At 43.1% G+C, this 23,703-nt stretch overlaps 1 protein-coding gene across 3 annotated transcripts in view; it reads right to left on the bottom strand.

The window, feature by feature from the left end:
- BCLAF3 (BCLAF1 and THRAP3 family member 3) overlaps window positions 1-23,703 on the bottom strand; it is a 443,788-nt gene that overhangs the window by 107,018 nt on the left and 313,067 nt on the right. For 2 of the 3 annotated variants that reach the window (XM_069204687.1, XM_069204688.1), the window contains exons 10-11: window positions 21,397-21,514; window positions 6,568-6,666 (exon numbers count right to left, since the gene is read on the bottom strand). In XM_069204687.1, coding sequence (XP_069060788.1) covers window positions 6,568-6,666; window positions 21,397-21,514 — 217 coding nt within the window. The remainder of the gene's footprint in view (window positions 1-6,567; window positions 6,667-21,396; window positions 21,515-23,703) is intronic. The other variant, XM_069204689.1, reaches the window with a different exon arrangement.

Genomic DNA, 23,703 nt, shown 5'->3' with positions numbered 1-23,703 from the left:
AGACCTTGGATTGGTGGAGGAAAACTCATGTATGGTGTGGGACTCGTAGTCATAGTAGTAACCGAGACAGTACGTTGTGAGAACAGCAATGGAGGTGTTCTCTTGGGAGACGGATTAAGAATGTTCATGAAAAATACTCCGAATCAGATGTTGCAGGCACTGCTATTTACTTTAAACTTTCCAGCCACCGTGGTGAGACATTAAAGGGAGACTGTGATCTGGACCTAGAAGGCGTTTGAGGTCTAGATATCGCCAAGTCCACTGCAACAATTTGAGCCTCTCACTATGGTATCTGAGGTCGCTCTTCCACACTTTTGTGTGCGACGTCAACAGCTGTTTTGCTTTCGATGCAGTGTGGGCCATTTCTTTAGGCCTTGGTGTCATCATCAACTCCGTTTGATGTCGATGACTTGTGTGGCACAGACTGCCTTGACGGTGTGACATGTCTTGACATCGATGGATGGATTCTTGGTGCCGATGCCGACCTCAGTAGTGAAGGCTGTATCGGAGCTGAGGAGCATCTCGACATCAGTGGGCAATGCCTTCCTGTCGGCAATGTGACTTTTGACATCGAGCGTCAGGTGTGCTCCGACGTCAAGCAGTGAGCCGACCCCACTTTCAATGGTATCCTTGGTGTCGATGGCAAACAAACAGGTATATTTCTCAATGCCCTACTTCTAGATGTCGACCAGGACCTGGTTTTACTCAGTTTCTCTCGAGATCTGCCTCTCTGATGTTCCTTTGGATGAGAAGAGGGCTCTTTAGAGGAAGATAGATGTTCCCAAAGACCTCTTATGGATGATCCTCTCTCATGGAGACCATGGAGTCTTAGCTTCTCTCTGTCCTTCAGGATACGCCTCAATCGGTTCTGGCAGTGAGGACAAGAGTCAGGATGGTGGGACTCCGACAGGCAGACAATGCAGACTGCATGAGGGTCAGTATGGGCCTTCTTTGTCTCACAGGAAGGACAAATGACAGTGTGAAGGCATTTGTGACTGAATTAGAAATAGATTCTGTGAGAAAAAAGGCTGTCAAGTATAGTAGATACTGGCATCTATCAAGAATCAATGGTTTGAAACCATTTGGAAAATATTTTTCTGACTAGTTTAGTCAAAAAAGGAGAGCTCAGTGCTCCAGGATCCTAGCTGAAGGAGCCGGAAAAATGAACTGACTTAACTGTCACTTGTCGGGCATGATGGGATACAGTGGGAACTGTGAGGTTCATAAAGGCACAGTGCCAGTTCAATGCTTACTCTTTGAATGCAGCCTATTGGTTAACAATGCCTCATATTCCCTTTCCTTTTAAATAAAGGTCTGTGGAAGACTTCCTATAGTCAGCTTTTTCTTGAATGACATGAATTGTGTTGATTTTAAAAGAAAAGTATATGTAATCTGCCCATTATATATATAGTTTAAGAAGTGCTCTGTCCCGGGTCCCCGCACATGGGCGGGACTATTTAGTGCTTAGGACTATTGATGAGAATTCCCTGGAAGAGAACTGAAAAGTAGGTTGGCACCAGTTTGGCTCTAATTACGGAGAGCATGGGGGCTAAACTTGAGTTTAGAAGACATTGAGCCTCCATCCGTCCTCCAGTGAAATCCCTAAACAGTTGTATGAGACAACCCTATCGGTATCCCAGGGCTCAAAAAATCCACTTGAGAGTCTTGTTTGATCAGGTCCAGCTATTTTTAATACTTACATGTCCCTTTTGGCGAGTTGACACTGAACAGGTGTTCGGTTCAGTTGAAAAGTGATGGGGCAATAAAAGATGCCTTTAAATCTTGTTCTTATGTCACATTTGCTCTGTGTTCACAGACAGAGGTCAAAAGTCAGTTTTTCTTACAATTAATTTTTCTTCTGACTGCAGAGTTCCAGGACTTTGTAAGGTGAACTGTGTGACCTGCTGCTTAGAATGTAAAATAAAAGGATACAGGGTGTTAGGTTTTTCCTAACACACAACATTTAAATGACTAAGTAATCTGTGCAAACATTTCAAAATATATTTCAGTAGTTGTGAAAGCCCTTTTTTATATTTCTGTGTGATGAAAAATATATTTTAATAGGGTGAAAACAAATCAGAATACTTTATGTGTTGATGTACAAAGGATATGTTTTCTGAAACCCAATTTTCAAAGATTGTTAATACACTAAAAAGTTTTATCAGTACAGTTGCAAGTTAGTGGAGAGGTTTTTAGACATTTCTTGGAAAGTTACTGTGTACACATGACAATATGTTACTATATCATGGCTTAGTAATATATTTATTAAAATTGACTGTTTAAACAAACTGAGAAACACTCCTACCCTGATGGCAATGTTGTTAGTAAACTAAAAGAAGTCCTAGTTTATGAGGGCTAGACCTTCATGGGTATGTGGGCTAGATTCTTGTGATGCAAGCAGAAAACTTTAGTCTACTTAATCAAACAAGAGATTTTTTGTACTGCAGAAATGCTGAGCTCACATACCTGAAGGTTCTATCATATGTGAGAATGTAGAAAAAGGTGACTCCGTAAATTAAAAAACCTACGATCACACAATTCGAGACCCGTTTATGGGTCAAGAACATTACAGTTAGGTTGAGTAGATTATTTAAGTCACTCGATCTGCAGGTCTAGTAACATTTTTATAATTTGTCGAGTCCTGCTCTCTGCATCCCCACAAACCATCTGTTGTAATTTAAGGTTTTGCAGCTAACTATCAAGGTTTTTTTTTTTTTTTTACTCATAACCAGCCACTTGACTTTGTTACATATGTACACAAGGCAACTACCCAGAACAACTGTGTCATCTGTGTATTGGAGAATGGGCAGATGACTACCTTTATTTCAGGGGAAAAGTTCTAACTTCCTGGAGGGGGGCTGGAAGGTGCATTGTCTGCTGTACAAAGGCAAGAGAGCCAGCCCGAAGACTAATTTGAAAATGCATGTGGTTGCAATAATATTTATACTACCAGTCTACTTTTTCGGCACTGAAACACCACAATACCTTCAAATCTAACAAAGTCCGAGAACATGTAGGTCACCAAGGATAAATTCAGATTCACATAGTAGAAAAGGGGTTTATGCCACCGGGCCTACTCGTTAAAAAAAAAAACCTTCAGTGTATATCTGCCATTTACACAGCTTGCCCAGCTTTTAATTTGGTTATGATTACTAATGCTTTGATTCCTTAATGAATCCAAATGGTTGAACTCTTCTTCCTCGAATGCATCAAAACTCATTCCCTGCCTATAACGCCAGATATACATCATATTTGACTGCATCAGACCTCCTTGCACTGCTGCACACTGTCTAGTTTATTCTGCTATCTCAGTATTTGGTACTTGCTAAATTACAATTTATTTCTTCAGATTCTCAACTGACTGTTCCTCAGTAAATTCTCCGGTGTCAAAAAATATTCATAAAATGTTAAGTAAAGATAAAATTATATATATTTATACAAGTATGTATATATTAAGTAAAATCCTAAAAGGAAAGCAATTTTAATAACACCAAGAAAAATCACTGTAGTGGAACAAACAAAAATTAAAAGAATTTAATATGTTGTGGTGCTGAACCACTTCACTTTCTCACATTCATCATCCCCTCTACAGTACCATTTTGTTCTATCCATACATGCTAACTAGTTAGCAGTCTTGCTTATACAACTGGATTAAATGTCCCCCTTTTAAATGCAAAACCTTTCTGCATTTGACATGGGTGGCGTGGCTTTCCTAGTGACACAGGCAAGTTACACATAAATCAAGCCTAACTGTATGGCAAATATGAAACGTTCTTTAGAGTGTAACGTGCAAGTCCTAAAGCCTAGAGCAGTGGTTCCCAACATTTTGACTTCTGTGGACCCCCACTTTATCATTACTGGAACCCAGAGTACCCCCCACCAAATCATTACTGGAATCCGCCCCTCACTGAGTCGTTACTGAAAGTTGGGAGCCTAATCTGTTAAGAATATTAAATTTTATAAACAGTCGCAGAACCCCAAGGGTCCCCGGACCACAGGTTGGGAACCAATGGCCTAGAGAACTAATATTTTGAATGATGACACCAGCTAACAGAGTGTGCAAGATCGGCATATTATGTTAGCAACAGGTCGTATTAATCATGCTAACAAAAAATAACAGAAAGGCAGTGAACAATCTTCCATTCTGTTGCCAAAGAGTTATGCATAGCAAGGAATATTGCAAGGCCTTGCACAGGCGAAATGTGGAAAGAAGGCAGCAGCAATGTTGGATACATTTGTTTGCTTTTCAACCGTGTCTCTGAGACATTGTTTGTTCTGTAGAGTTCAGACACGAAATGATTTGCAAAAACATCCATCTCCCCTTCAATGAGAACCACTGTGAAAAATGGTATAAAGAGACCTGAGATTTGGGAGGAGAGAGACACAAGGACTGAATGTTAAGGGGAGATGCCAGAGCACAATTATCTGACTGAAGGACTGACAGCTTCCTGAGGAATGCAGGGATGAGTACATGGCTTGGCATAATTTCATTTGGAAAAGTGATCATTCATCCAACCCAGTACCATGAGGCTGATAATACACATAAGTGTTAAATAGGTTGGGACCAATGCCTTACAAATAGTTGAGATCTGTGATTGAAAAATTATTTGGATTTTTCTAATGTTCATTTTATTCTATATTATACCTACTGAGAATACCAGAATAATTTCTGTCATTCTGATAAGCAAGCTTTACCCTTTAATATAAATAATGCTACCGGTTTTAAGGTATGGTGTTTATTTTTTTTTTTTACATTTCCGTCTGTATTTATCCATATTTATGTTTTACTAATTTTATCTGTACTTATCCATATTTATTTAGGGATTTGCGGAAAAAAAAAGTATACTTCCATTTTTAATTAACCAATGAATCTATGATCTTAATTGAATACGTAACAGGTTTCAATGACATTAACACCCACAGATGATAAATTAATATACATGTATGTATACATGAACATTTTAGTACCAACCTAATGCATATCTGCTGCTGTTAGTACCTCATCACTTTTATTCTGTTATTTTTTTTTATCTCCTTTACTTTTTAATCCGCACAGCTACTGCCCTGGCATTCATTTAGAATAACAACAAAAAGACTAGTTTCCGTTTTATTAAGATTTAAAAATAAATACTGACAGGAAACTAAATGGTTTTCTGTCTGTATTTATCTGTTATAATCAGTAAAAACGGAAAACAGGAAGCCTTAATTATAAAACACCCACAGCTGAGTGTGTCTACTGGTTTCAGGGACCACAGTGAGTGTTCAAGCATTTCATATAACCCCCGTAGATAAGCGCTTCTTTGATAGTGTTGTCCGACTCATACCACTATGGATCTAGATGTGTCTACCTCGTCATAGAGAACGGTGAAGAACACCTGCACGTTTTTAGGGTCGAGCCTGCGCTAGCATGCGTATCGCTTTTGAGACGCTTTAGTAGTTAGAAAAGGGCTTGGACCCAGTACATGTCACGTCAGTGCCTTTCATTGGTTCGTGGGCTCGCATTTTAAAATCTGCTTGCTTTCATTAGTGGAAGGCATGCATACGTCATGCCTTTTCCGGTGGTTAGCCCTCTTCGAGCGAAACGACCAAGTACTGAAAACATACGAGGCTCGCTGTTTTCCATCCGGTTTGTGGACTACTTTTTACCTTTTTTCTCAGCGCGATCTCGCTCGGCAGAAGTCAAGCACTTTGCATGACATCGACCCTGTTACATAGTTAATTGCACTTTTGCCGGTTACGTAGATAATTGCACTTTTGCCAATAGGTTTCACTATGAGTGAACTGTAGCAGCCCGATCGCGCTCTTTTTTCCATTTTATGTGCCAAGAAAAGTCCGGTTGGGAATTTACCACTGCTAAAAGCTCTAACTTGGAGAAATGCAAGTCAAATGCTTGTTTATTTCTGTGAAGGGAGAGCAATAAGTAAGATTCACAAGGGGCTATGGAAATCGTTCCGGGAGCCCCCTTAAATTGAGAGATTCATGACATTATGAGCAAAACAATGTTTGCAATTTGTGTGATTTCGATCGCCTTAGTAGTTATTTGCAAAGAACAAGAGGTTCATTCAACAATTAATCTGCTCATAATGATTACTTCCCAGATCGGTTTAGAGTGATGCTGGGGATGAAGTACATTTGTCCATCATCTGGAAGCAAACCAAGCAACAATTTGTGACTGTACTGTACAATCACTATCTAATGGAGGAATAGTGAAAATAACAAGGGAATCCGATTAAGTCCTGAGAAACCCAACAGAGCAGAACAAATAATTCCAATTTTACTCAGTATAGTCTACCAACATAAAAAACGGTTATCGGCACTCAGATTTCCCAACTTTCGACGCAACTCAAGCACAACACAAGCAGGTTCTTGCTATGGAATTTCGTGATTTTTTGGGAGACTATGGTTGCATTTTTTCATACCCAAACACATGAAAATGCTGAAATTCTAAATTGGTAGTGCTGCATATTTACTTTTTAATACCTGCCATTTACTGCTGTTGTGCAGCTTCTACTGTGTTGCACACTAATTTACATAACTAAAGGTGCTCGTAGAAAACAAATATGTTACCTTAAATGGTCTCCCAGTGGCTCTTGGATTCTCAAAACGATTTCCGTATGGTCTTTTGTCAGAAAAGTTGTAATTTGTCCTCCAAGTAGGATACGTTTGCTACAAGGCAAAAAATATATTTTAGCACAGAAATAAATGTAGGTTTATGTATCTTTCAACTGTTGTGAGCTTTGATACTATGGAGACACCACTAAATGAATCAGTACTTCCATGGGTGATAAGTATTACCTTACATGGCATGCCGAAAGATGCGTTAACTCATTTTAAACTTACTGTGTTTGTTTAATGTTATACAATCTCCTGTTAGTGCTAGCTTACACTTTATCATGAAGGCCAAAAAGCACAGATACTCAATTCAAGGTATAAAGGAAGAAGAGTCTCAGAGCAGCGTGTCTCCAGTGGGATATGTGTTCAATCCAGGATGGTGATAGGTACACAAGATGTGTCCCATTGTGCATCTACCCAAAAGCACTTCAGATTGCTGGGACAGAGATCTCAACCAGCTTCTTTAATGAATTGGGAATGATGAACAGAATGCTAACCTGGCCACATCCGGCAGAAACAGAGAAAAGTATTCCTTCCCTATCCAAGAGGGTTAATACGCTGCAATAATGGGGAAGGTGATGATGCTTTCATGACTCTAATGTCCATTTAAGCTCGAACAAATGGCAAACAATTTCTTGTGAGTGATCGTTCTAGAAGCGAATTTGAATGTGGTCATGGCCAGTACTACCAATAGATCCTTCAAGAAGACAAAGAGGGTGGGGGTATTGCCATGGACTTCAAGAAGAGGATGGGAAATGTGGGCCTATTAGATTGGAAAATGGGTTGCCCTGGACTAAGGGACTAATCACTCATAAGTGCTTCATGCTTACACCCAAATGGATTACATTCGCCCCACAACCAAGCCTGTTGCAGATTTGGATGGGGTACAACCGGGAAAAAGAAGATAATAATGCCACAGTAAATTCAAGCTGTGGCTACACCAGAGAATACACCGAGAGAAGCAAACTTTCTAACTGTATAGCTTTAGGCTAGAGTGAGGCTTGACTTTCAACTCGTAGAAATGTTATTTTGCCTTCAAATGGTACTGCAAGCAACTTTGCTCACATTTCATACTTTAAGCCAGAGAGTCTTAGTCATGATTGCCATCTCGTAATGCTGTGACAACCAGTTTCAAAGTTAATCTAAGCAACTATTTCAACAGTGTGAGCAATTTGAGTTCTCAGTTCAACCTACAGCTTCATTGGAAGCGCCATGTCTGTTGAAAGCTCCCCAGTGGGAGATGATGGGTAATAATTAACATGAGACAGGCCTTACTAGTCTACCTCCTCTCGCAACCTATCAAATGTATCTCTCCCTAAGATTCCTGCCTGGACTACACAAGGTGGTGGTGGGGTATTGGAAAGCAGGGCAGTGAAAGGATTGCAATCCTTGGAATAAGTTCTTCTTATACTGTAGGGCTTTGATCGATCTGTATCTGTAAGTGCTTTATCAATCCAAATGACTGGCAAAACTACTTTACAGGTGTTAACATGAATTGAAATTCCGGTACAAATAATGCCACATTGTTGACTCCTCAACAGGGCAACTGAGTGAATTTATGCTTTCTGCCAAGAGCTAATTTTGGGACATAAGCTATTTACTTTGATATGGCTCAAACATAGTGACTAAATAACCTCCAAATTAAACACAAAGTTTCACAAGACAATAGGCTAGCTTAATGAGGAACTACTGCTTTGTGGGGGATTCAACTCCCCCACAAAGCAGTGGAGAACAGGCTGCATAATAAGCACCAGTCTCTCGATTGAGGTGGACAAACTGGAACCCTAGTTGGAGAGCAGCACGATTGGCTTCATGCTGCTGTCACCAGGCACAGGGACCCAGGTAACTTACGGGCTGGTGGAAGCACAACAGGCACCAGAGCTCTTGGCCCTGTCATATACTACACACCTTGGAAGAAAGGAGATCGTTGAAGACCTTAGACCGCCCCAGCAGGACCTGGTGCATCCGCAGCAGCAAAATCCCAATTAAACAGACTGTCTAAGTAACGTGAGCCCCAGAAATACAAGGTGAGATAGCTCCTTTCCTGGATAGCTCCTGCACATTGTGAACATCCTGGGGACTGAATCACCAAGCAAAATGCCATGCTGAGAGCCAGTGCTTTAAGTGGAAATATAGAAGTGCAGGTACTCAACTCTTTATAGTACTTGCTTGCTTCTGAGAAGTGTTGGTTCTCTCTTATTAAATATATTGCAGCAATGCTGAGAAGTGCAGATACTCACCATTTCAAATTAGAGAAGAGCAGGTATTCAGTACCGGAGAGTACCTGGCCATTTAAAGCACTGCTGAGATCTGAATTAAGTGAGACCTCATCGCTTCTAACAGCACTGACCTTTGAATAAAGCCTGCTGCACACTTTCAGCAGAGGGAGCACACCATCAGAGCAAATAGACTATCTGCTGTCTAGAACTGGAGAGCATGGAGAGGTAGGGGATGGTAACTGTCACTAAGAAAAAATGAGTAAACGCATAAAAAAAGGAGACCTGAAAGGGAACAGTACTTGCATTTTGAGTGATAGCGATGCACCAACCATCCGTAGAGATAGAGGAATTCTGACCACAAATCTTACAATTAGTCAGCGGTGGTGCCTCCCTTAAGACAATGGGGCATTGCCCCGCTCATATTTTGGCCTCTTGGCCCTCCGGATTAAATGTGAGTAAACTATGCATTTCAAAGTATTTTTGCATTTATTTTCTGCCTGCGGCAGTCAGCCTTCATCAAGCATGAGCGCCAGAGACAGGTCCTGTGTACCACACGTGGGCCTGAGGGGGTGAGGTTAACAATATTGTCACCGCGTAGTAGTACTAGTCGTCAGTAACCAGCCTGGGGGCGAAAGTGCGAATGTCAGATTGGACTGCTGCCTTTCTCCAGTCAACCCAGCATGCACACTAGAGGCGTCTCTTAGTGTCTCACCACATGAGCATTAGTGAGCCGGGGGGGGAATCAAAGCTGCAGCCCCCTGTCTCAGTAATAAGCAGTGAGAATTCATGACTGAGCCAATCCTGGCGCTGAGCTCATGATTTGTAACAGAAGGATCTGGATTGGCTTACAGATGCGGTCAGGTCAGGGTACTATGGCCTCTAGTGCAGTGAGGCAGCCTGGGGTGGGGGCAGGGGGCTTTCTCTCTCCTTCCCTTAGTAGTGCGGACCAGCGTTGGTTGCTAGCTGCACACATTTGAAAAGAGCTTGCACAGGTAAGTTTTAAAGTTTCATAATTAGTGATTTGGTGACCATGGAAAATAAAAATACACTTTTATTTAAGTATACATGTGTGTTCCATTCATATTCATTCATTCTGTAGTACACGTTATCAGGAGCATGCGCACCAATCTAATCCAGAGCAGCAGGTGTTCTTTCAACTCCCCCGACAGTCATTCTCTCAACCCCTTTCCTCCTCTGGTGTGTGCAGGAACTGTGTGCAATATACCATCATTGTATCCTAGGGAATATGTTTATTGTGTGTCGCAGACACAGAAGCTGTGTCACTCACGCATGTGGAATAGTGCCACCTGATAAGATTGTTTAGAACCAAGACAACTAGCTTATCTTCTGATTAGCAGTTGTCTTTTGAATGCTAATCCCTGCTTATTACATAAGCAGCTACCTATATTATCATATGAAATCTCTTTATTAATGTAATAACTACACTTTCACAATTGCTTTATCAACCTTCTTGCTCTCTCAAATTTGCTTGAAAATGCACCATTTGCCTACTCTTTTTTCAAAAGGATCTCGAGGTAGAACTCCCCTGAACCTCTCTTATAGTGGTTGGGCTCACTTGCTATACTCGCTCGTGGCCAGTCGTCCAGAACTTTTACACCCCACAACTTTCAAATGTCACCATCCCCTACTGCAACCAGAATACACAGGCTCTGTAATTCAATAGTACTACACTAATCTGACACAAGAATTACAGGAAGGTGAAAAGACGGTGCAGGATAGGAAGGACTGATAATCGGCAGGCCAAACTGACTTTTGGTCTTAAGAGACCTCAGAGACCAAACGACCAGGGAATTATTGAACTTGAACGACAAAGTCAGTGTCGAGTCATTATAGCTTAATGTGCAAAAAAAAAAAAGCTTAATATCAATTAATTGAAAAATCTATATATTAATGATAAGGATGGACCAAATGAAAACCATATTAGATATGCCTGAGTGGCACGTGTCAGATGCTGAAGATAACATAACCAACAAGGAAAAAACACTTCAGATAGAAAAGGCGATAGAGCTATAAAAACAAAAATGAGGACTCAGAAGCCTGCTCTAGGAGAAACAATCTAAGAATACTGGGAATCCCAGAATCAATAGCCACTGGATGCATGGAAGCCTGAGAGAATCCTACTCATTAGCATCTTTGGGAGATCAAACGTCTCACTAATGTTTGGGGTAGAATGGCTGCATCCCCCACTGATAGAAGATCACCCATGGGAGCCTCTGCTTGTCCCATCATAAAAGTTATGTTGAATTATCATCAAATGTATGTTAAGTTACAGAGATCTGTACACAGCCCTCCGATTACAGAGGGAGAGAAAGGACATAACATATCAGGGGTCAACCAACTGACTTTTTCCAGACTTCACCGTAGCTGTATAAGAAGTTAGGTGGGCGTTCACCTCTGTCAAGAAAAAGCTCCAAGATGCCATATACTTTATGTCATGTGAAACTCAGCAAACCCAAAAATTACAGTACAAGGCTAACATTTTAATGACATGCAGTATGCTGTGGCCTCGCCACCCACTTGTAGCAGGTAAGATAGAACTCATCTCAACATTTCAACAGCCGGGTTAAACTTCTTCTAGCTGAGTGTTTGTTTTTTAAAACTGTTTAATGACATTGCAAAGTCAAGAATTACAATGCAACCGGGTATAGGAACTATTTTTAACACAGAGTACCACCCACAGACGTCCAGGATATCACATCACGATAAGGAACATATTAGTAGTATACAATGTCACAGTCTATGAGAGTCTGCATAGTAACATCGCTACATGTAAAAAAAAATCAGCCCAACCAACATGGGACTACGGGAGTTTGGGCCTTCCTTCGTGCCCCTCCCCCCATCACTCCCATGGGGGCGAACCACTTCCCCCACATGGCTCAATATAACAACAAATCACAAGCCATCCCGCTCTACCAGGGATGGACAAACCTGCAGAGCAATACAACCTGTCCAACTACCCGTCTCTAGGCGGCTGCAGTAGGTGGCCGCTAGTTGGTGTAAACGCAAGTGGGGTGGGGGGGGTAGGTGGGAGGGAGGTGGGGGCCCAATTCTGAATTCTACAGGAGCTAAGTGATTATGAGTGTTCACCCAGGTGGCCATAATGCTCACATAGATGGCGGTCTAAGCCTCGAGCGGCATAAAGATGGTGGGTACAATTGAAGGGTGTGTGGGGTGGAAGGGAGACCCATTGTCGTCTGGAAAAGATCAATCACTCACTCCGTCCTTGCTAGCTCCTCCTCACTGTACCATCACTCATGCTCACTATCATCCACATTCAAGTCATTCTCTCCCATCACTATCCTGCTCTTCCCCGCCAGTGAGGATCTCTCAATTTCCCCTAAACTTTTGACCACAATCCCACTGTGGGCCATCTGTGCACCCCTCTTACCTCTTTCCTCTGCAGCGCTCTCTCCTCAGTCACTGTCCACATAGTAACATCTCTGGCCTATTCCCCACTGTGGGCCCTTCCATAAACTTCCAGAACGTCCCGATCCTTCACTGGGCCAGCACGAAGGCCAGATATAAAAATCTGCTACTCACTTTCTTAATCTTGGGTCGAGGGAACCTTTCCAGCAGGTGCACTTCCACAGAGCACGCCAGCACACTGCCAAGAGTGGCAGTCTGTCCAGGACCTCCCCCCAGTATGTTTGTACGGTTATGATCCAAAAGTAAGCATCAAGCTGTGGACACCATGGGTAACCTCTTGGTTCCACATTATATATGGACTGGAGCTTTTGTGGTGTCAGGTAAGTCATGTAAGTATGATGAATTTAGTATATTTCAATCATGTATTTCGAGACACTTTATGTTGGTATTCCAGTATCTCTGACCTCTCAGCTTACATGAACTCACTACCCATCTCCCTCTCCCATTTCCTCAGCCAGCTCCTCAAAAGGCAGCAGGACCCCCAGCTGGAAGCAGTCTCCGTTCATCACCATCCCTCTCTCAGTCCATTCACACGTCTATACTGCCATAAAGTACATTTGGGGTTCACCATGCAGGAGACCAACCAGAGGCCGGGACGTAGAGTGACTGTCAACCAGTACGTTGGACACATCTGTGCCAGCAGTGGAGTGCCGTCATCAAGAGAGTTCCCGGCCAGGAGGCCCTAAAGGCCGGCTGTAGTAATTGAGCAAGCAAAGCCCACTAATTGGGCTCCATGCAAATGCGACCGAGCTCCTCCTGATATGTGCCATCCAACCAATGAGCCACCCATTGAAGATAAGCCACCATAATATAGAGCTCAAAATCGGGTGCTCCTAGCCCGCCGATACTCAGCAGGTGGGGGTGGACAGGGACACCTTATGGTGGCCCCTGTCCCAAACCAGGTCCAGAGCAGGGAATCCAGTTGTTTGAACCAGGCCCTCAGCACATTAACAGGGAAACTCGGGAAACAATGCAAGAGCTTTGGGAGCATCGCCATTTTAGAGATGGCTATTCGCACCATGATTCGGAGTTTCAGTGACCTCCAGAAGGGGACACATGACCTCAAGGATCTCAAAGCCCCTACCAGATTACTTTCCCGTAGTGCCTCAACTGGTGGCAAATCTGGATTCCCAGGTACTTGAATGTGTGCGGAGCCCACTTTAAGCCCAGCGGGATCCCCGCAGGTCTCTCATGACCTGGTGTTACAAGGAACAGGCATGTTTTCACCTGGTGGACCTTTAGGCCGGAGAGAGCACCAATCTTGTCCAGTAACCACACCAAATGCCTAGCGTTCAAGGCCCCATCCACCAAATACAACAGTAGGTCATCTAAGTAAAATGAAACTATGTGATCGTGCCCACCTATTGCAAGGCCTCTGCATTCCAGTCTAATATTTTCTGCTAAGGGTTCGATCGCCAAGGCAAACAGGAGAGAGGACAACAGGCATCCTTGACGAGTACCTCGATGAATGTCAAACCACTGCAATAGTGTGGAGCCTGTTCTCGCCATGCCTGTTGGGCTGGAGTAAAGTAGGCACACCCATCAAATCCAGGAAGCCCCAAAACATATGGCCTGGATGACCTCCTCCAAAAAGTCACACCTGACCGTGCCAGCGCTTTCTAAAGGGCGACTGACATATTTGCCGAAGTAGGATTAGAAAGCGTTTTGGGGTGGTACAACACAACAAACAACCTCCGGGGATTAAGGGGAGTGTTGCGTGCCACTGTAAACCCATTCTGGTCAACAAAGGAACACCCAGAGCAGACCAAAAGTTCCATAAATTATGAATGACAATTAAGTGAATCCAGTTCAGATGAGAATTCAGTGGTAATATTGCGACCAACACGTATTTCATAGTTGACGACTTTTTCAAGGCTGCAAACATACAGCCTTGCATAATATGAACAAAAATATTCCAGAAATCTTACTATGTTATACCCAAACCTAGCACCAAAAATGTGTCCATAGTGTGTTAAAACCCACAATCACCCGACATGTAAACAACAGTGTACAAGAGTGAATATTTACTGAAAAACTCTTGCATATTGTTTACATTCCCGCGATTGCGAGTTTTGGTATAAGAAAATCAGTTACTTACCTGTAACTGCAGTTCTCCAGTATTGGTATCTTTCATAGATTCACATGCTTGAATCATCCCCGTCGTCGAGGTGGGAGCCTCACGGTAAACTTAAATACATAAAGCAGTAAGTCAGTAAAAGTAAAACCAGTAGGCCCTAGAAGGCCTCATAGGGTATTTTACAGTCTATCCACCTTGTTTTGTGAAAAAGACCCAAACTTCAGTATCAACCAATCAGGATTCAGCCCCTCCCAAACACTCCCAACAGAGGCTGAATTCCCTCATATTTTCTAGTAGGAGTGTGAAGTTTAATATCTGTATAATAGGGGAGCCTCTGAGGGGAGGAGGGTGGGTCGCATGTGAATCTATGAAAGATACCAATACTGGTGAACTGCAGTTACAGGTAAGTAACTAATTTTCTTCTCCAGTATTGTATCTTTCATAGATTCACATGCTTGAATCAGAATAACGAGCAGTAATGTTTTCTTAATTAGTGAATTACATTGACTGTAATTCTATCGTAATTTTATAAGTGATGTGATTCACATTAGTTCAGCTTTAAAAATCCACGTACATATCAATATATCTATATCCATAAACATCCGAATAGAAGAGCAATAACAGGTGTGTGGCAGAAAATACTGACACAATTTGTGTTATTATTATGAAGACTACGACAAGTTAACGCAGTATAACAAAGTGAACAATCTGAAGCACAAAATTAGAGTAAAACACACTGTAGCTATTAACGAGACTAAGAACCAATAACGAACATACCTCGAATGTGGTGGTTGGATGTGTAAGAGGCTCACCTTAACAAAATAGATGCCTCAGCACTGCCTGTCCCACTGCTGTATCGACATTGTTAGTTTCCTCGAGACAGTAATGCCTAGTAAATGTGTGCTGGCTGGACCATGTTGCTGCTCTACAGATGCTATGTAGTGGTACACCTGCAAAGAGTGCAGCTGAAGTGGCTACCGATCTTGTAGAGTGGGCTCTCACCTTGGTGTGGAGCGGTTTTCCTGCTTTTGAATGGCAGAATTGAATTGCCAGGCCAATCCATCTAGCTATAGTCTGTTTGGACACCGCGTGCCCCTTTCTTGTTCCGTCGAATGCTACAAATAATTGATCCGACTGGCGGATGGCTTGAGTTTTCTGTAGATAAAACTTTAAACATCTTTTAATATCAAGAGAGTGTAATGTTTTTTCCGCTACTGTTTGCGGATTTGGAAAAAAGGTTTTTAAGATGACTGGTTCATTTAAGTGAAACGTTGAAGGAACTTTCGGGATGAATTTAGGATTTGTTCGCAGGATGACACCTGAGTTTGTGAATTGGAGGAAAGGCTGTTTGACAGTGAAAGCCTGTACTTCACTGACTCTTTTTGTTGAAGTAAGAGCTAGCAGTAACGCTGTTTTCCATGAGATGAATTTTAGGTCAGCTTTGTGGATCGGCTCAAAAGCAGCTTTCATGAGCTGCATCAACACAACATTCAAGGACCATAGTGGTGGAGGCTTTCTAACTGTCGGGAAGACCCGAAAAAGGCCCTTCATAAATTGTTTGACAATTCTTGTGGAACACAATGAGAGTCTGTCTGGTGATCTGCGGTATCTGGAGATTGCTGTCAGATGTACCCGAATGGAAGAATATGCAAGTCCTGATTTTGCCAGGAGCAGGAGATATGGAAGTATCTGTTCCGGAGTAGAGGACAAAGGATGTATTTCTTCTGCTGCACACCATATACAAAAACTTTTCAATTTAAGTTTATAGGTTTTGTTGGTAGTGTCAGCTCTAGCTTTTGCCAAGATGTCTCTACACTCCGGGGAAATGTTGAGATTCAAGTATTCATTGTATTCAGGAGCCAAGCCGACAAATGAAGAGACGACGGATCTGGGTGTCTGACTTGTCCCTGGTGCATCGTTAAAAGAGTCGGACTCTGTCTGAGTCGTAGATGTGGTCGTTCGGAGAGCATGAGGAGCTCCGTATACCAGACTTGTCTGGGCCATCTGGGAGCTATGAGCAGAAGGCGACACCCCTCCGCCTTCAGTTTGTTGATGACTCTCGGAATTAGCGGGATCGGAGGAAAAGCGTAGGCATAAACTCTGGACCATCTCATCGAAAACGCATTCCCCCACGAATCTTTTTGGGGAAGCCAACTTGCGTAGAACTGGCATTTCTTGTTCTCGAGAGTGGCAAATAGGTCTAAGTTCGGTTTGCCCCATAATAGAAAAAGGCCGTTGAGAGTTTTCTGGTCTAGCTCCCACTCGTGATAAGGAATCACTGTCCTGCTCAGGGTGTCTGCTAGAACATTGGTTTGTCCTGGCACATGCTCCGCTTTGAGTGAAATATTGTGCTTGATGGCCCATGTCCAAATTTGTTGGGCTAGCTGCAAGAGTTGTAGGGATCTTGTGCCTCCTTGCTTGTTTAGATAAAACATGCTGGTTGTGTTGTCCGTCCTGATTAAGACGCTTGAACTTTGTATCTTTGGTAAGAAAGCTTTTAGAGCTAAGTGTATTGCCTTGAGTTCTAGATAATTGATGTGGAGCTGACCCTCTTTCTGATTCCAGATTCCACTGATTTGCAGGTCCTGGCAGTGTGCACCCCATCCTTCGAGAGAGGCATCCGTTGTTACTATGTAACTTGGTGTTTGAAGAAGAAAAGACAGTCCGTTTGACAAATTGGTTAGAGTCGCCCACCACCTCATGGTGTTCTTCATTAGAGGCGTTATGCCAATCTTGTCTTCGAAGGAACCGTTGACCTGAGTCCATTGTATGTCCAATTGCTCTTGCAGGGGTCGCATATGGAGCCTGCAATCTGGGACTAGCGGAATGCATGATGATATCATTCCGAGCAATGATTTGTAGATGCGGACTGAAACTAACTTTTTTCTGGAGAGCCTGTCTGCCAAGGAGGTTAACTTTTGTTTCCTCTCGTGAGATGGGTACGCTTTGCTGCGGACTGTGTCCAGAATTGCTCCCAAGAAACTCAATTCCTGGTTGGGGTAGAGCTGAGATTTCTGGTAGTTGACTACAAACCCCAGGCTGTGTAACAATTGAAGGCAATAGGAGATATGATTTGTTACTTGCGATTTTGAGTGTGCCTTTATAAGCCAGTCGTCCAGGTAAGGGAAGACCTGGATACCTGACTGGCGGCGATGTGCTGCTACCGGAGCTAACATTTTTGTGAAGATTCTGGGGGCTGATTTGAGACCGAATGGTAGAACCCGGAATTGAAGGTGCATACTTCCTACTCTGAACCTTAGGAATTTGCGATGGTTGCGATATATGGGGATATGAAAATAGGCATCCTGTAGGTCTAGGGATGCCGTCCGATCTCCGGTATTTAGCAGAAGCAGGACATCCTGCAATGTTACCATCCTGAACGATTGCTTCTTTAGAAACTTGTTTAGTGCTCTCAAGTCCAGGATGGGGCGCCAGTCTCCTGAAGGTTTCTTTAGAAGGAAAAAACGGGAGTAGAATCCTCTGTTCTTTTGAGATAAAGGGACTGGTTCTACTGCTCCCTTTCTCAGCATTATTCTTACTTCCCTGAGGAGTTGGTTCAACCTCGGAGGCTGTGGGCCCGATGGAGGAACAATTGGTGGTGTTTGTGTGAATTCCAGAGTATGACCTCTGGCCACTACATCGAGTACCCATCTGTCCGAAGTAATAGCCTTCCACTTGGGGAAATAGGAAGTGATGCGACCTCCGACCCTCGATGTTGGTTGGTGGGGAAGCGTTGAGATGATCAGCGGGTCATTGCTTCCTGCCTGTATCTCTTCCTCGGGCAGCTCCTCTTCCTCTAGCTGGATGTTTGTAAGCTGCGGCCGGTGGTAATCGATAATGCTGCTGTTGCTGATGGTACTGATGTCGTGATCCTGTGGAGGAAGACGGATATTGTGACCTGTATTGTTGGTATCCACCTCGAAAGGAGTAATTACCTCTACCCCTTGCTCCACGAAAAGGTTGTTTTTTATATTGTAGGGTACCTAGGGATTTTGCCGTATCGGTATCCGTCTTGATAGCCTGCAACATGTCGTCGACATGTTTGCCAAACAAACTCTCTCCATCAAAAGGCATGTCGAGAACACGAGTCTGGACTTCTGGTCTGAATGAAGTAGCTTTAAGCCATCCTTGTCTGCACAGGACTGCTGCGCCAGCTAATTGTCTAAAGCCAGTGAGAGAAATATCTATTGCGCTGTCTATTATCTCTGCGGAGACCCTTTCTCCCTCCTGCAAGAACTTTTTTGCTTCCACCTTGACGTCTTCTGGCAGTAAATCTAAAAAGGCAGACATGTCTGCCCACATCTGGCGATCGTACCTTCCCAGGATGGCGAGGGAATTAGCCGCCTTAACCGTGACTGCAGCAACAGAGGAGAATTTCTTGCCGATATTGTCTAATCTCCTTCCTTCTTTGTCTGGGGGAGACGCAATAGGAGTGGAGGGGTTTTTGGAACGTCGCTGAGCCGCCTGTGATATAACAGAGTCAGGTTTCGGCTGTGAGACTAGACAGGCCGGAGAATCATCTGGGGCCTTGTATTTTTTCTCTAGTCTTGGCATTTGTGAAGGCACTGTTGCAGGGTTTTTCATTGCCTTCAAACCCTCCTGCCATAAGAAATCTACAATGGGTATGGCTCTTACAGATCTCTTTGATGGCTCTTTAAAGTCGTACAAAAAACATTCGGTTTCATGGGAAACAATTGCAAGGCCAAAACGTTTCGCCGCTCTCTCTATTAAATTATGGAAACCTCCTATGTCCTCTGGAGGAGAATCTACTGGACCTGCTGGCGGTGGAGATGGTGTGGGAACGAGATAATCATCCCATTCACTAGCCGCCGAATCTCTTAGCTCACCCTCTTCCCTTTCGTCGTCTGACGAGGGGCAAGCTTCCGGAGTTTGGCTAGTTACAGGTATACTAGCCTGTGGCGTTTCGGAAAGATTAGTAGTCTGAGCTTGCCGAGGTGTCTGGTAGCTCTCAGGTCTAAGTGGCGTGGACTGAGTTGATGGTGGAAACCTTTTATAGTAGTCCTTCAACATATATTGGAGACCTGCCACTAATGTGCTAGGCATAGCAAGGGGCGATGGTTGTTCTGTCTGTGGATAAGATGTTGAGGCATAACTAGGCTGGTAATGTTGATCCTCTTCTTCATCAAACTCTTGGCATTTGACATTGAGTTGGGACGGGCTACTAGCTGCCCCAAACATTCCGTCGTTTTGAGAGTACGCATCATCGTCCTCATCGTCTAAAAGATGTTGTGGTGGGTATGGCAACACTTTACTTGGTGAGGTACGCATCGGCAGAATATCAGACGCCTTGTCCCCTATATTAATAAGTGAAAGGGGCAAGAATCTGGTGGAGTCGTCCTGATGGTATGAGGAATGGTGTGGCGAAGTATCCAGGTAGGTGGATGGTTTGTAAACTGTTAGTGCTGTGGACGATATAATCGTCGACGGCTCCCTCGTCGACGGCTCCCTCGTCGACGGCTCTCCCGTCGACGGTTCCGTCATTGACGGCGTCTTTGCTAACGGGTCCTTTGTCAACGAATCCTTCGTCGATGGTCCCTTCGTCGACGGGTACTTTAGAGACGACGGTCGTTTCGCCGACGTATCTTGTGTAGGTGCCGTCGTCGGCAGTGCCTTTTTAAACCTCATTGAGAGGTGCTTCGTAGATGGGAGTGCCCTGGTTGATTGGTGAACCCAGGAGGCCTCCGCTGTCGACGATGTGGTTGCCGACGAAGCCTTCTTAAAAAATTTTGCTGTAATTATCGTCGTCGATGACAACGGCGACGACGTCCTAATCATCGGTGAGGCTGGTGTTGTGAAAGTCGACGATACTGTAGTTGCTGTTACCGTCGACACAGTCGTCGACGGTTGTTTTTTCACCGAAAAAAGTTTTTCTGGCTCTTTTTGTGGTGACAGAGACAGGGATGGCTTTTTTGAGGTGCTTTTTCGGTGCAAAGGCGTAGTAGGTTCTGAATGAGCCTTTTTTGGCCCATGTAACGGAGTGGAAAACATCCTTTTTCGCTTCAGTAGAGACTTGTTTTGTCTTTTTGGGTACCTTCCTTGGTGGTTCATCCGACCCTCTACTTCTCTCACCTGTTCTTTTCTGAGGGCGAGAAGTCTGTGATGACGCTTCGCTGTCGTCTGAGGAAGGATGTTCTAAGGCTTTCTGTTTTTGCAGCCATAAAAGAAGTCTACCCTCACGGTCTTTGAGGGTTTTTTGACTAAAGGTGCAACAGATTTTGCAGTCTCTCACCTTGTGGTCTGGATGAAGGCAGTAGATACACTTCTTGTGGGGGTCATCAACATGCAGTCTCTTCTTCCCACAGTCGTCACAGTCTCTGAACAGACCCTTCTTTGCCTTTACAGACATAGTAAAGCTGTAGCTAGTTTCCTGAGAGAAAAAACAATCTTCAGTCAGAAAATAGGAAAAAACTGAGCAGAGCTCAGGGAGACTCCCTTCACACGACGTGCGGTAGAAAATCTGAGGGAATTCAGCCTCTGTTGGGAGTGTTTGGGAGGGGCTGAATCCTGATTGGTTGATACTGAAGTTTGGTTCTTTTTCACAAAACAAGGTGGATAGACTGTAAAATACCCTATGAGGCCTTCTAGGGCCTACTGGTTTTACTTTTACTGACTTACTGCTTTATGTATTTAAGTTTACCGTGAGGCTCCCACCTTGACGACGGGGATGATTCAAGCATGTGAATCTATGAAAGATACAATACTGGAGAACAGTGTTTATTCTCTGGTGCAAGGAAAATACCGTTTGGATTGAGTAATGCACCATTTGCCAGCACCTTACTCTTGTAATATGGCAATCCATAAACAAAGCTATTCGCTTTGTCAACAAATGCTTTTTAAAGTAGAGCAAACATCCTTAGCAATATGCATAGGTAGGTAGATGTTTGTCTCCACCAGGGATTCGTTCCTCATTATCATACCAAATGCACTTTGGCAATTTGAATTTTCACGGTACTCGCTAGCATTATGCAAGAATGCAGGTGTATAACTGCTTTAACTTACGAAAGCTGCAGTTCAACTTACCATATGAGATCGTCCAATACCACTTCTGAACGACGGCCTCACGAATCGGCTGGGGTTTCGAAACTCTTGTGTTTTAGAGCCTGTAAATTCTGAAAAACTGGATAGTTCTTCTTCCCTGCTTTGATGTACAAGACATAAAATAGTAATTACTAAGCTACCGAACGCTATTGTTTAAATAAAGAGCAATGGGCAACAGGCATTAGTGATGTTAAGTAACACAGGTTTCAATACAGCGTACATCAGCGGAGGCTTGTTTTCACTGGAAACATTTAGAAATGCTGAAAGCAAAGCTCCAAAACCTTTCATCCTACAGGTAAAAAAAAATCTGCTTTCGAGACATGTATACAGATTGTTATGTTACATCGTTTTCATACAGTTTAAAGATTTCAACTTCTACTTGGCACTCTTTGTAATGAAAGTCTTTGATTGGCTGGCCCAGCAGATGCTGTTCCCAAGGTGTTTAGGTCTGGTGACCTTAAGCCAACCAGTGTCTGCGTTCGTACCACTGGGAGCAGTTGTGCTGTCTGAAACGTGTGTTAAGACACTTTACGTTTGATGCATGTTTACTTCTCACTTGTTAGTGTCTTCCTGCAAACTACTGAAACTATGTGAGATGAGGGAGACTGTTGTGGTTTATTTTCATATGCTGTTTTCAGATTCATCGTGGTACACTCAGTGATACAATGTAACGTTTAGGTTAGGGTGAGAATGATGAAGTTAAAAGTCCACAACGGGTGTCCAAAACTCATGGTCTGAGTATCCTGGGTCGATAATGCTTAAACTACGTGTGGCCAAATCTTGCTGTTAAAACACAAAGGGAACCCATGTGAAGGGATACTGTATACATTGAGGCAGACATACCGAACACAAGCCATTAATGTAAACAATTTCTCCTCTATGGGGACATAAGACATCACCCTAATGGGCTGTCTCTTTTGTTGTCCAGATTAGGGGCCACTTGTACAGAGGTTTTTAGTGATCACAAATTATCAGATTTGCAGAATCGGGCTGTTTGTGACTGCTAAAAAACATATTGGGATGTACCAAGGCCCTGTCTACGATTCAGTAACCTATCTATGAATCACGAATAGGGTCTACGATTCGGTATTAGGAAGGGGAGCCTTAAGGTCGTCCCTTCTTAACAGCGACTCGCAGTGGGATGTATGAATATTTTGCGACTGAATTATGGTTGCAAATCATTTGCAGGTTAGCATCAATTTCAAATTAGTAATAACCAATTGGCAATTGGGAAGGGGTCCGCAAGGAAAGCCTTCCTCTTTGTGAAAGTGATTGACAAAATTCAGTTTTCTTTTTGAAACATATCCCGATTTCCTTTAAGAAAAACAGACTGCATTAAAAAAGTAAATGCTTTATTTAAAAAAAGCAATCACACACGTGGTGATCTGCTGACCCCAGCAGGCCACCATCCCAGTTATATATGGCCATTCCCAATGGGTTGCAAATTAAGGTCCATTTGCTACCCACCGAGACTGGCTAAATGTGTTTAGGACACATTTGTACATCGCTGTTTGCAATTTCCTAATTGCAAATCACACAAATTTGCAAATGGGAAATAGCAAACACTTTTTTGTACGTCATCCCAAGTGTCTCCATATGCCATTTCAAGTAGAATTAGCCACATTTGATGAGCTACGCAATGGCGTGCTTTGGTGTTGTGTGAATGTGGTTTACTGTGATGCAGCAAGATACGTAATGGAAGGTATGCGGTGTGCTTCGTGAGGAGATCTTTGCATAACTAAGTGAAGAGGTATTGCAGCTGGTGTAGCACAGTATAGTATGGTACAGGTGATGTGGCAGTTTAGTGTGGTTGTGTATGCAGATAATTAGAGTAGTAAAGAGCTATAACATTTTGGATGGTTTGGTTAGAGGTGTAGCAATAGGAGTTATGTGATGCCTAGCGACATGACATTCAAATAAGTGATTTATGGTATGTATAACATGTTAAGGTGTGATTGTTGGTAGTAGGTGAGATTATGTAGTATGGTGACGTAGTATGGTGACATAGTATGGAATATATGACGTTGAGTGCTCGTCTAAGGCCGTACAGAGTGGAAAAATACGGAATTAGGTAGAATGTGGTTTTGTATTCAAAGTTCTGTGTGGGAAAAGGTTGTCTGGTGTGCTGTGAGAGATGTGATTGGTGCAATACCGGATAAAGTTGTTCTGGATAGCGTGGTAAATTGCGGTTGGGTACCTTTTATATGAAGTGGTATGGAATGACATTTTGTCATGTGATCTGGTGCGATCTATTAGTAGTTAGGTAAAACTATGAAAAATTATTTAAAA

The sequence above is a fragment of the Pleurodeles waltl genome, chromosome 8, assembly GCF_031143425.1.
Source record: "Pleurodeles waltl isolate 20211129_DDA chromosome 8, aPleWal1.hap1.20221129, whole genome shotgun sequence".
NCBI lineage: Eukaryota > Metazoa > Chordata > Amphibia > Caudata > Salamandridae > Pleurodeles > Pleurodeles waltl.
Note: the sequence above shows the minus strand (reverse complement) of the source record. Positions and strands in the feature narration are given on the sequence as shown.